The sequence below is a fragment of the Thermobia domestica genome, chromosome 3, assembly GCF_964235325.1.
Source record: "Thermobia domestica chromosome 3, izTheDome1.hap1.1, whole genome shotgun sequence".
NCBI lineage: Eukaryota > Metazoa > Arthropoda > Insecta > Zygentoma > Lepismatidae > Thermobia > Thermobia domestica.
Window position 1 is genome coordinate 175,940,398 of NC_137456.1, and position 13,484 is coordinate 175,953,881.

The following is a 13,484-nucleotide window of genomic DNA, read 5'->3' on the forward strand; positions in this document are numbered from 1 at the left end:
CGTGTACATGAGGTCGTTTAATTTCCACATGTGTGCAATCGATGACCCCGATGGCAAAGGGAAAATTGTATATTTGGCGCCACTTATTCATTTCTGCCTGCTGTTCAGCAACAGTTGTTGGGAACTTTATCCACAGGGGAGCCTTTTCGATTATTTTGTCTAGAACATTTGCAAATGTCACGGACACCGTACTCTGATCCACACCTATATTCTCCCCTAACCCACTTTGAAACCCTGGATCACTCAAATATCTAAAAAAAAAAAAAAAAAAAAAAATCGCATTCTCTGTTCGTTAGTAAGTACCTCGCCGCTAGTTTCATTTGTTGCACCTAGGAAAACCACTTCACGTTCTTTTTATCAAAGCGATACAGAGTTTTATAGTCCACTTCCCACGTGTTTCTGCGCTCCTTGTATATTTTACGTCGTTGTAAATTCATGAATGCAGCCATTTTCACAACACACCTTCACTGCACGGCTTGAGTCAGCTAATGAGGTGACTCCAGATTTTTATGGGTCATATGAATAAAGTGGAGCAAGGTGAGCATGCTCCAGTATTTGTGGAGTTTACTCCTTTTGGTATGAATAAAGAGGAGCAAAGAGAGCATGCTCAGGGAGAGGTTACTCAGTGCTGGAGCATGGTCTGAAAACTATCGAGCATGCTCACATTTCATATGAATAAAAAACGAGTTCGTGCTCGCACTTCGGAGTACTGTCGCCAAAAATCTGGAGTCACCTCATTAGCTGACTCAAACCGTGCAGTGAAGGTGTGTTGTGAAAATGGCTGCATTCATGAATTTACAACGACGTAAAATATACAAGGAGCGCAGAAACACGTGGGAAGTGGACTATAAAACTCTGTATCGCTTTGATCAAGAAAACGTGGAGTGGTTAAGTGATTATTTCCTGGGTGCAACAAATGAAACTAGAGGCGGGGCACTTACTAACGAACAGAGAATGCGAATTTTTTTTTAGATATTTGAGTGATCCAGGGTTTCAAAGTGGGGTAGGGGAGGATATAGGTGTGGATCAGAGTACGGTGTCCGTGACGTTTGCAAATGTTCTAACTAACTAACTAACTAACTAACTCTATGGCCTATGGAACCCGGAGGTTCAATGCCGCGTTCACAAAAGCTCTCCACTGACTTCTATCCTTAGCTAACTGCAAATGTTCTAGACAAAATAATCGAAAAGGCTCCCCTTTGGATAAAGTTCCCAACAACTGTTGCTGAACAGCAGGCAGAAATGAATAAGTGGCGCCAAAAATACAATTTTCCCTTTGCCATCGGGGTCATCGATTGCACACATGTGAAAATTAAACGACCTCATGTACACGCGGAGGAGTACATAAATCGTAAAGGATTTTTCACCTTGAGTGTTCAAGCCACTTGTAATTGTAACGAAGAATTCACGAGCGTTGATGCTTCCTGTTCGGTGCACGACTCCCGAATATGGATGAATTCAGCTGTTCGTGTGGTCATGACAGAAAACAGGTCAGGAGCCTTGCTTCTGGGAGATTCTGGATACGCCATTGCTCCTTGGCTTATGACTCCTTTCCAAAATCCAGCTACAGAAGGAGAAAGAGAATTCAACAACTATTTCAAAGGAGACGAGTTATAATAGAAAGATGCTTCGGTCAAGTCAAGCAGCGATTCCCTATACTGGAAAATTGACTGACAGACTGCTTGCTTCGTCGTCCCAGCGCGGAGTGGAGCAACCTCTATGAGCATGCTCGGCTTCTGCAAGAGTAAGCTCTCAAAACTATTGATAGTTTTTATTCATACGAAATTTTTAGAGTTTGCTCACGAATAGAGCATGCTCATCTCAAGTGAGCAGAGTCTAGGCTCCATTTTATTCATACCACCCTATGTTTGTGACTCTTAATCTCTTGAACCAACCGACCGAGAACTTGAACGTAGATGCAATTCTGGCCTGAGAGTGTTTTTAGCTATTTACTTTGACGGTACAACTTAGGGGAGGGGGAGGGGGGACAGAAAAAATAAATAAAACTTCATAACTCTTGAACCACCCGACCGTTCTTGATCAAACTTTCAATGTAGATGAAGTTAGGGACTGGGATGACTTTCATTATTTCACTTTGATGGAGCAACGTAGAGGAGGGGGAGGGGGAGATGTACAAAAATCAATGAATATAAAAATAAAAGTGACTGTTCGTGAATTAATTACTTTTGAACCACCCGATGGATCTAAAAAATAAATAAAACTAATATTTTCCAATTTTCAACATATATGAAGTTCAAACCTGGGAAGATTTTTGTCATTTCATTTTGACAGTAATCTTAGGGGAGGCGGAGGGAAGGAGGGGAAATATTTGAAAATGAATAAAACTTAACAAAGCTTGAACCACCCGACCGATCTCGATCAAACTTTCAACATAGATAAGGTTTGGGCCTGGGGTGTTTTCTTCATTTCACTTTTACAATGCAACGAATGGGAGGTTGAGGGGAGATATATGTCAAAAAATAAATAAAAATAAACGTAACTGTCTTTGTGACTTCATCACGCTTAAACCACCCGACCGATCTTCACCAAATTTTCAACATGGATGAGGTTCAGATATGAGGTGGCTTTTGTCATATCACTTTAACAGTAGAACTTAGAGGAGAGGGAGGGGAGGGGAGAAATCTATAAAAATGAATAAAACTTAATAACTCTTGAACTATCCGACCGATCTCGATCAAACTTTGAACATATATAAGGTTCGGGCCTGTGATGTTTTTAGTGATGAGCAAATGCAAGACTAAGACCAAGACCTGGGTGGTCTTGGTCTTGGTCTTAGTCTTGCATACCCAGTCTTGGTCTTGGTCTTGGTCTTGCTTGCAAGAGTCTTGCAAGTCTTGCGTTTAAGAAATCTTGCTTTTCATAGGTGAATTTTATTCTGGATATAAGGGATAGTAATTTCTACAATGCGCCAATAGTAACGTAAAAACAGTGCATGTTTCTAAGTGTATGATGATAATGTACAACATAGGTGATGACGTTTATTTTTCTTTTCAATGGATGCTCACGCTTCACTACTTACATGATAAACCACAACGTTTCGTAATCTTTTTTACATTTTTTAATAGATCCAATACTCTACTTTTTCCTAAACTGGGGAGGCTACTCCTGAGACGCATGAAAGAAAGTCAAGACGGTATAGGTTACTGAAATACCATAAATTACAGAATTATTTTTACACTCTAAAGGAGTTAGATTTTTCTTCTTTTCAACCACGATTAGCAAATCTTTGTATTGAACAAACTTCCAATTAAATATAGAGATTTTGTTTTGCTGATTTCAATATGTACTCTATGGGGCAGAGACATGGACATTACGCAAAAGTGATGAAAAAATTGAGGCTTTCGAAACGTGGGCATGAGTATATAAGGAGAGAATTAGCTCGGTTGAACGGAAAACGAATGAAAAGGTGTTAGAAATAGTAGCAGTAGGAAAGAAAAGAAGAATTTTAGATGTAATTAAGAGGAGGAAGAGAAATTGGTTGAGACATTAGCTGAGGAGGAACTGTATTATGAGAGACGTGTTAATGGGTATAGTGGAAGGAAAGAGAGGGAGGGGGCGAAGGAAATTGTAATTGAAGGAAAGTATTAAAACAGAAAATTGCTACGTCAAGACGAAGAGACTAGCTGAGGACCACCGTACATCGAAGCTTCTCAGTTGCAGCAAGTGACATGCCAATAATGGCAGAATAGCTATGATGATGATATGTTTAGCTATATTGGCCAAAAAAGAGAGAGAAATAATTAAAATAATAAGGATTATAGTCAAACCTCTTAATATTTTAGAATAATGTGAAAACTGAAAATGACTCAACTGTCTATGTCTTTTGTTTAAACTCAATTTATATAAATACTCTTGACCTATATTAGAAATAGAAAATAATGGCATCAAACTCCAAGTTATTTGAAATAACTGTACAAAGTCACTCTCACTTGTAAATATGGATTATTTATTGTCGTATGATGTTATATCGCTCAATCCTCGATGTGCCGTATACCTAAAGAGGCTAAAAGTTATATTGATAAACAATTTATTCAACGTATAAGCATTCGCCCGTGAAATCAAACTTGCGGTCACATGCGCTAAGTTTTTTGTGAATGTCATGAAAATGTTATTTTGATATATATATTATGAGCACACATTAAAAGTTTCGAACGGATGCTTGAGTCTCGGAGCCAAGGCTATACACATGTAATCGGCACCTATGGTGTACGGAATTATCGAAGTTCAATACTACATTTTTCTTTAGTTTTGGAAGAGCACCACTAATGGTTTTGAAATAAAATGACATATCAAGTTTAACGCTCTACGATTATGCACCGAGGCTAAAGAAGACGGGAAATGATGAGAAATTAATGAAATAGTGGAATGAAGAAGTTAGGAGGAAACAGGAAAACCCCAGAAAACCCACGGACACTGTGGTTGTTCACCAAGAAAGCTCACATGGTGCAAGCTGGGGTCGAACCAGGGACTCCATGCACCAGAGGTGAACGCTCTACCACTGAACCACCACGGCCATAGCGTGGTTTACTTATGTTTTAGTTTACTTATCATTTATCCACTTCTAATGGACATAACTATACTTCGTATGATTTCTCAAAATCCAATCATGGGCTGTTGTAAATGAATCAAATAATAACGGAAGTAAATCAGACACTGAAGTTCTTATACCTTGTAACAATTCATGGAATTATGCTCTCGGTCGTCTCGTGAACAATCGATTCAGAAAACGACATATTGTAGTCATATGCTACAGGGGAAGATCGACTCACATGGCTTGCATAAACTACCGAAAACACATTCACTTCAGTGGCACTTTTACTGAAGCCAAGAAATTCAAGTGAAAGATGTAATGATTTTTTCCTCTTCATTTCTACTACTGCTTTGATCTCAATCTATTGCACCATGGGTCCTGCGGAACCCTTTTGTTACGGGGCCTTTTTGACCCTGGCCTTTGTGTCGTGAGCCCTTTTGGTGCTGGGCTGTTTTGACTCGGGTCTTCATGTTCTCGCCCTTTTACCCGGGCTCTTCTGACATGGAATCTGTAGTGTTCAACGGACTGAAGACTCGAGTGGAACTTGAGTTATTTGTATAACGTCCTATAAATATTAATCAATATAAACCCGAAGAAAGGGCACAAAACATTGAACGACAACAAAAAAATCTTTATAAATAACTAACAGCAAGTAAGTACAAGATATATATATATATATATAAGACAAATATTATATAGGTAATTAATTAGGTCATGTAACATTTAATGCCTTACATTTAGTTCGTTAACCTAATGCCATAGAACGTATTTCGCACCTGTGTGCTCCAGATGCCACCCAGAATTCTGGCAACTTTAACTTCATTTGCTTGTTTTTATCAGTAAAGAAGAAAAATTAAACTCTTTACGTTTACGATTTTATAATACTAACTAATACCTAAAATATTCTTTTACAGATTACAATTCCAAGCATTGTATCATCTTACGGTGTTCTACTCATTAAGTTAGTTGAAATGAAGAGCCTTACTTTTCAATCTGGTGTGTGGATACCTACCATATTTTCTGCTACTTGGGCTTTATTAGGTAAATTATCTTATAATATATGTATTACTCACAAATGAATTTCCACATGTTGTACATGTTCATTTCTGTTAATTTACTAATTCCAGTTTTTAAATTACAATTATTATAATCAGCTTTGTACGCGTATATATGACAGTTCAGTATCTGAATGCATAAGGAAAGATTATAAAAAATAATCAGATAAAAGCAATGTTTAGAATTAGTTTGTCTTAAATAATTTAAATTAAATTTGTGTAAAATTTGATCATTTTCATGTAATCAAAATATATATTCAACATTTCAATATATTTTAATAGTTTAATAATCAGTAATACTCATTTTTCTAACAATTCGGTCAATGTAAAGTAAAATGGCTTTTCCAAGTCTGTATATTTTTAAATTTGAATGTAATGTATTGGAATCCCGTATAATAGTATAAAATGAACAAAATTATAAAATTCCTAAATATATTATAATATATTACATAAAAAGATAATTTGGAATAGTAGTCTGAAAAAGTAAGTGATATACTTCCGAAACTGTAACATTTCTAATTAATTTATAATAAAGATTATAGACAGCCTTGTAAGAAAGTTGTATTTAGTTTGTGATAAAGATAAAATATTAAAAACAAACAAAAGTGTAATGTTGTAATTAACCTATATGCATTAAAGTTTCATATATTCTCAAAACACATGACATTCTCGAATTAATGTCACACAGTCTAAGGAAACAATAGTGCATTTTGAAAGCAATTGCTACTAAAGAATTATTCAGATATTCAGCTAAAACCTAAATACCATTTGCATAGACATTCAGAATACTAATGCTGAAGTATAAAATATTACCATTTGAGAATTTGTTTCTATCTTTAAGTATAATACAAAGTTATCTAGTGTTAAGTTCTGTGTGAATGTTTGTATACATGAAATATAAACAAAGAATATGTCTCCTGTCTAATACTGATTACTCGGAAAAGTTATTCGTATTTCATTAATAAGATAGTGTATTGTTTTAAATATAATTTTCTTGTCAAAATTCACGTGTAGAACTGATGTTAAAGTTAATAACGAACGTATAATAAACTCCCATATCCATCAGTAGTAGATGACTTCAATATTGATTATTTTGACTTCTCTTCTACACAACTTTTGGAACATTAAACAATAAAAATTAGTTTAATGATTATATAAAATTAGTTTAATAATTAACATAAGATATCCCCATTATTAGGGGCATGAGTTTTAAACTAAGAATTTGAAAATTTCGCGTTTCGTTTTTTATATTCATGTTTTGTCGCATTTTGTAGTTCTTGTGGGCAAAATATTCCCTGACATATTTATAATTGTACCTTTTATTCATAGATCACTACAGAAATAAACCATTAATTACCTAAACACAAAATACACTGAATATTTCACTTGACATTGTAAATATCACTTATAGAAAATTACATTTTTTAAATCAAACTAAAGGAAAATCAGTAATTCAACTTACTATGAATGGGAAAGTTTTGCTGTTTTCTGAAAACACACAGGCACAAGTTACATTTAAGCATTAAACCTAAGCATGTTACATGTTTCCACATTTTCCTCCTTCATTGTTGTACGTTTGTCACTTATCACCAGTCCATACTTGAAAAAAAAAAAAAAAAAAACTCTCACAATTGACATTGCTTGTTGGAACCCACACATATGTAAGTGTATTTACAACAAACTTCAAACAATCATCACTTCGTAAATCTCCATCCAGCTTGGTGATAGCTAACGCGCAACATGTTCTCTATAGCCGTGTCCAAATCACCGAAAATGCACCGTTCATCTCACGTTCTACCATTCCGTTAGCAGAAAACTAGTTTTTTTAAATTAATGAAAACATATTTTTAAAATTTAGCGTTATTTCGCGTGTTGTTAGAAATATCGCGCAACGGAAACCAATGAAAATACACACAGAATATCATAAAACGTCAAGAAACTGAAAATTACTTAATTCTGACGCATTTCGTTTTATCGTGCATTGCGAAAAACTCGTGCCTCTACCCATTATTATCATCAGCCGCCCTCGAAATCCTAATAGATAAGAATAAAAGCAAAAAATAAAATGTTTAATATTTTAAAATCATTTATTAAAGATATAAAATTCCGAACATTTCTTTCTGGAAGCTCAACTTCGTAATATAAATATTGCTGTTCTTTCATCTGCCTGCACGAGTAGATTGTGCTTGTTTGTAATATTTTCCTAGTCGAAAATAAGATTACTTCCATTACCATATCATCCTAGTATTCATCTACTTTAACTGGAGAAAATTACATTCATAATAACTTGCAACGGAAATATAATTAATAATTCTAGAAAGTATATGTAACTACCAACATTCATAACTATTTAACCATATTACAAGTTGCACTTTTTCAAATGAATGTTTTTTTTTCTTTCTTTCACAAAAATTGAAGAATATGTCAATTTATATTAGGACTTCATTTTATTTTTCAGATCCATGGAGCCGAACACTTAGTATTTTGTTAAGTCCTCGTCTTCTTGCTATTATTGGTATTTGCACCATAATACTGGGACAAGTTCTTACCAGTTTCATCCATTTTCCATCATTTTATCTTTTAACATACGGTTTCATTGGTGGTAAGTAAATATGATTGTATAGTTTTAGTGTAACAGAATTACGTTCAGAAAAATATAAACAAGATTTTCTTTTTCGTTTTGAAGTATATTGAGTCCTATACTTTGTCGGTAATTTGCTAATGTTACACAGCGCTATGTATTAAAAGTACAAATAGAAACATTTAATCATCGTAATCATAATACATAAGATGGTTTGATTTTTGAAGCTAAATGACCTATATCAGTTTCTATATATACTGCACCTACTGCACATTCTTCTAACGTTAAACAGTGTTCACTTAACTTGGTATTGTTAAATGGTGTGTGTTAGCATCAAGTATCCTTTAAAATTCTCTAGTTTAGTACCTTTAAATCTTAAATTTATTTTAAACTGTGCCTATTCATATAATTATTTTACTAGTTCTTTGCTATAATATTACTACAGTATTATGCAGAATACATTATTGTTATACAGAATGTTTGTGTCATTTTTTTAAATTAAAATCAGGATTGAGACAAGATAAAAACAAACGTGAAATGTGTAAGTTAAAACCGAAGTGATGTATATCATATTTTATTTGTTTCGAGAAACATGTTCTATTAAATATTTCTAAAATTTCTATTGTTCATTTCCCTAGAGAAGTAAACACAATCATCTCTGAAGTCACACATAAAGTTAGATTTTTTTTTTTTTGTATTTTTATTAGAAACTTAAGTTTGTAGTTTAATATCTGAAAACTTATTCCATCATTTCTGCTTTAACTTATTCAAATCTTGAACATATCTCCTATGAGAATGTAGGAATAAACGCATATATCCATAATATTCGTAGTTGTTTATGGACAGCTCTTAATTCTAACTTTGAGTTTATGGGAGACAATGTTTTATTTAATTTGTATTACTTATGACTCAGTAAACAGAATTTTGAACAAGAACACTCAATAAAGAAATGAAAGTGAATGTTTAGTTTTGCGTCTGGTGGATATGTATTGTAGACTAAAGGAAACTTATGATAAATACAAATAATTAATTGTGAAAAGTGATGGTGGAATGAAGAATAGTAAAGGAGAAGTACGATGGAGCCACGAAACGCGGTACTGTCACCATAACCTGACAGTTTGAGATGGCATTCCTTAGCATCAGAGGTGAACACTTTGCCACTGAGTCACTATATTTTGTTGAAAATGAAGAGATACAATTGAAAGAAATTTAACATTATTTAGAAATTTTAAAAATGAAATGAAATATTTGAGTTTTACGTCCCACGGTTATGCCGGTTAGACTAAAGGAGACGGTGATGATGAGTAATGAATGAAATGGTGGAATGAAGGAAGTGGGAGGAAACGGGAGAACCCCGAGGAAACCCACGCACACGGTGTTTGCCCACCACAAAGTTCACTTGGCGGGGGCTGGGATCGAACCCGGGACCCCAAGCACAAGAGGCTCTTGGGGTCCCGAGCTCCGAAGCTCCGGGACCCGAAGCTCTTCCACTGAGCCACCGCGGCCTCCTAGAAATTTTAAAATGCACTATATAAATCACGTGACCAAGAGATGGTCAAACTCTAGAATACTGTATCAAAAAAACAACATTATTCAATATTTTTTTCGACTGTTGTGTGTTTTTATAGTCTTCTTTTCTTCAGAAAAACAACAAAATAATTATTAATAAGTCACTAGTAATAACTTTCTTTATCATACCTTAGAGGAGGACACAGTCTACATATGAAAGTCACTGGGAGAAATGCATGCGTATCTGTTCTTTTATCAATAACTTTGGAACGGATGAATCCACTTGAATATATAATTTAAGGCGTATTTCCTGTATGTTACACAAAACCATTAGCAGGTTTGTTCTGGAGTTATTAAGAAATCAAGTTTTGTGCGTATATATAAGGAAAACATACACTCGTCGTACCAATGGCAATATAATATCTGACAAATGTTTTTTTTTTTTTTTTCTCGTGAAAGAATGAGACATGTCCCAATATTTTTTGCAGAAACTAGATATTACACCAACAACAACCAGCTTTAATTTCTTGGGAGGCAAGCAGAGGGGCATATACATTTGGGGGAGTAGCTTCTTTACTTCTTTTTGATCAAAAATAATTTTATATTACTTAACCAACATTACAATACAATAAGCCTTGCGGAGCACCTGCCTGTTGGCTCAACTCCAGAGTTGTCACTGTGTTATACATTGTACTACGTAAATATTTGTCTTAATGTTTGATTAGTTATAATTGCTGTATGTATATTATTTCTAAAAGCCTTTTATAGCAAACAAAATTGCCGTACTTTTCTCATAGATATGTTCTAAACCTTATGATGCATGCCTGAAGGGATCACCTTCTAACCTCATTTTCTGTCTTGTAAATTTATAAATATAAAAAAAAATTAATTAAAAAACATATTATAATGCTTATCAAAAGTAATAAACATTATTCCAGCATACTTTAACACAGATAAAATGTGGCAAATTTTGTTAAGATTAACTAACACACATCTCTTATGTGTCCTGAGAATCCTAGTTGGATTTTTATGAGTATATTTTTTAGTATGATTTCGGGAACCAATCGTTTTGCTTTCGACAGTTAGACATTAATGAAGATCTTCGAATTCACAAGTATTTTTATATTATATTCAGCTCAGTTCTTTTCCACAGAAAACACTTAAATTTTAGTGTTTTCTTTGAAGAAGCCGAATAGAACCTTCAGCTTGTCGCGTCTGATCTGTGGGCCGTAATCTCTTCGTCATTGATTTAGGTATGTGAAGATAAATTACTATATTACAGAAGAATTATTTGGTTCTTCATTTCTTAAATAATATTTTCCTATAGAAAAGTTAAAACTAATTATGCTCTATACAAAGTCTAAAGTAATGGTGTAATATGATTGATTTCTCACGCAGATACTTCGTTTCCCCTTAAAATGATCCTATATTTTAATCGTCATATCAGGAGGGATGACTATATGTATTATCTCAAGAGTGCATTATACATACAGATAACGTCAAGTGAGGTTAGCCTATATTTGTTGTCATTAACAACAGCGAAAGTTTCTTCTTTACATAACTATTATGAATGGATTTATTTTTTTATACATATTTCTGGGCATTACCAGCGTCTATGGCCTTAAGCCTGTCACATATGAGGGATGACGTCCTTCGGCGAGCACGTTATCCATGGAAAAAGAAGGAAGAAAGAAATACAGAAGAAAGTGGCCTGGAACCTGTATGTTAGGTATCTGGGATGTGAATGAGGAAATCCCACGAAAAACCTCACTCAAGATGGCTGGACTGAAAAAACTGCCACAGCTTTACGGCCGAAAGTCCATACCTAGAATCGAACCCGGTACCGCTCGTACCACCATTATAAATGGAAATTTAAACTTTTTAAAGTCGGTTAAGATATAAGGCAAGACATAAATTATTAACAGACTGTATATTGTAAGTGTTTTAGGTTAAAACAATTATTCAGTTTGACTTTTCAAGGTCACGAATAGAAAGGTATTCAATAATTTGATATGCATTTCTCGTTACTGAGCTTGATGAGTACTGAGCTTAACTACTTTTTTTATAGTAGTTAACTGAACAAAACCTACCCAAATTTTTTGCCGGCATTCAACACTACATGCATATATACTGTATAAGCCCTGTTGTCGGCTTTTATCCGTTGTGAATCAATGACGTACGATATCACGTTTTGAAATATTTCATTTGTGTCATTCTTTCATATTTTATCGATTTTCAACTATGGAAAATCTGAGAAATTATATAATATAATTAATCATGTGTAGGATTATAATTACATTACTACATGTCTCTCTGCAAACAACTACATTTCAAACTTACACAGGGTTTTGAAGGAGTAAAGAAAAAAACAGAAATGTAAATTAATTTTCTTTTTAAAAAAATACGTACATCTGTCCCATTTATAGATAATTTTAGAAAAGTAAATTTCTTCGAAGACTTTGTCTTCATGTTCTTCTATGGTTGTGTTATCTAGCTTCAGAGTTGATAACACGCATCGTACATTCCGAAAATACGTCTAAATGGTAGTTGTGCTCTGGTCGAACTTTTGATCCCTGTTCAAATTTAGTCTCGGATTTTAAATTTTAATAAACAAATGAACCAACAACAAATCCCACTATATTATTGTTGGGTTTAAATACAATTTTGTTTCTTTAAAGTTATGTAACTTATTGTGTTTTAGATGTTTCTCTAAACCTTTTTTTAGTTAGATATTATGTTCTTGTAATCGGGAAGAAAATGCTATAAACTTATTTACGAAATGATTAGAAGAACTAGGAGTCGTAACCTTCACAAAATAAAGAATATGACAGAAATAGAAAGATTGACTTATCGAAAAAGAAAACATTGTAGAAAAAATATGACCATCTTCATCTCCTCATAACCTCAGGTCAGCAATCTCTTGATTGGTTTGGTGTAACTCTCTATCCTTCCTATCCTGATTCAGTCTTTTCATTTATTGGTAGTTTTTCTTCCCTATATCTTGTATTATTTGCTCCATATACTTTAATCGTGGCCTTTTTCTAGGTATCTTTCCTTCTGTGATTCCTTCTATAGTTACTAGCGTGATTCCTCCATGTCTCATAATGTGTCCAATCATCCTATCTTGTCTTTTCGAAATATTCTTTAGTGTACTCTTTTTTCTCCAATTTCCAGTACTCTCTCATTTGATACCATGTCCACTCACCCAGCTAATTTTCAATTCTTCTATTGCATCACATTTCAAAAGCATTCATTCTCCGTCTTTCCTCTTCTCCTAATGTCTATGCCACACATAAATATACTTCACATATATGCTTTCATTAGCCTTGTGTTCAATATTATGCCATGCTTCCAGCTAGGAATTCTGTTTTTCTTAAATTCCTTCTTCGCCTAATCTACTGTTGGTTTTACACCTTGTTTGCATCTCGTTATTTTGCTCCCTAAGTAACAGTATTCTTGCTCTTCTTCCCTCAGATTACCTTCTATTTTGATCATTACCTGTCTTTAAGGTTTTTTTTTTTTTTTTTTTTTTTTTTTAACTGTCTGCCAACATTACGATATCGTCCGCATATCTAAGTATGTGTATTTTCTGCCCTTGAATAGTTGTTTCTAGGATATGAGTGTCTCTGAGAAGCAATATCATAAAAAAGACTAAACAAAACACAAATAAGATTCTAGCATATTCTATATTCTATCAGATCTTTCAATATAAACAATTAACCCTAGAGAGGATTAAAGGATCGGTTTTAATAGGTTGTAAAACCAAACAAAAACTTTTAAGGGAATA

General features: G+C 34.0%; 1 protein-coding gene across 2 annotated transcripts in view; it reads left to right on the forward strand.

The window, feature by feature from the left end:
* LOC145680877 (uncharacterized) overlaps positions 1 to 13,484 on the forward strand; it is an 84,511-nt gene that overhangs the window by 34,092 nt on the left and 36,935 nt on the right. For both annotated transcript variants that reach the window (XM_081752020.1, XM_081752018.1), the window contains exons 2-3: positions 5,467 to 5,593; positions 8,066 to 8,209. In XM_081752020.1, the coding sequence (XP_081608146.1) occupies positions 5,467 to 5,593; positions 8,066 to 8,209 (271 nt within the window). The remainder of the gene's footprint in view (positions 1 to 5,466; positions 5,594 to 8,065; positions 8,210 to 13,484) is intronic.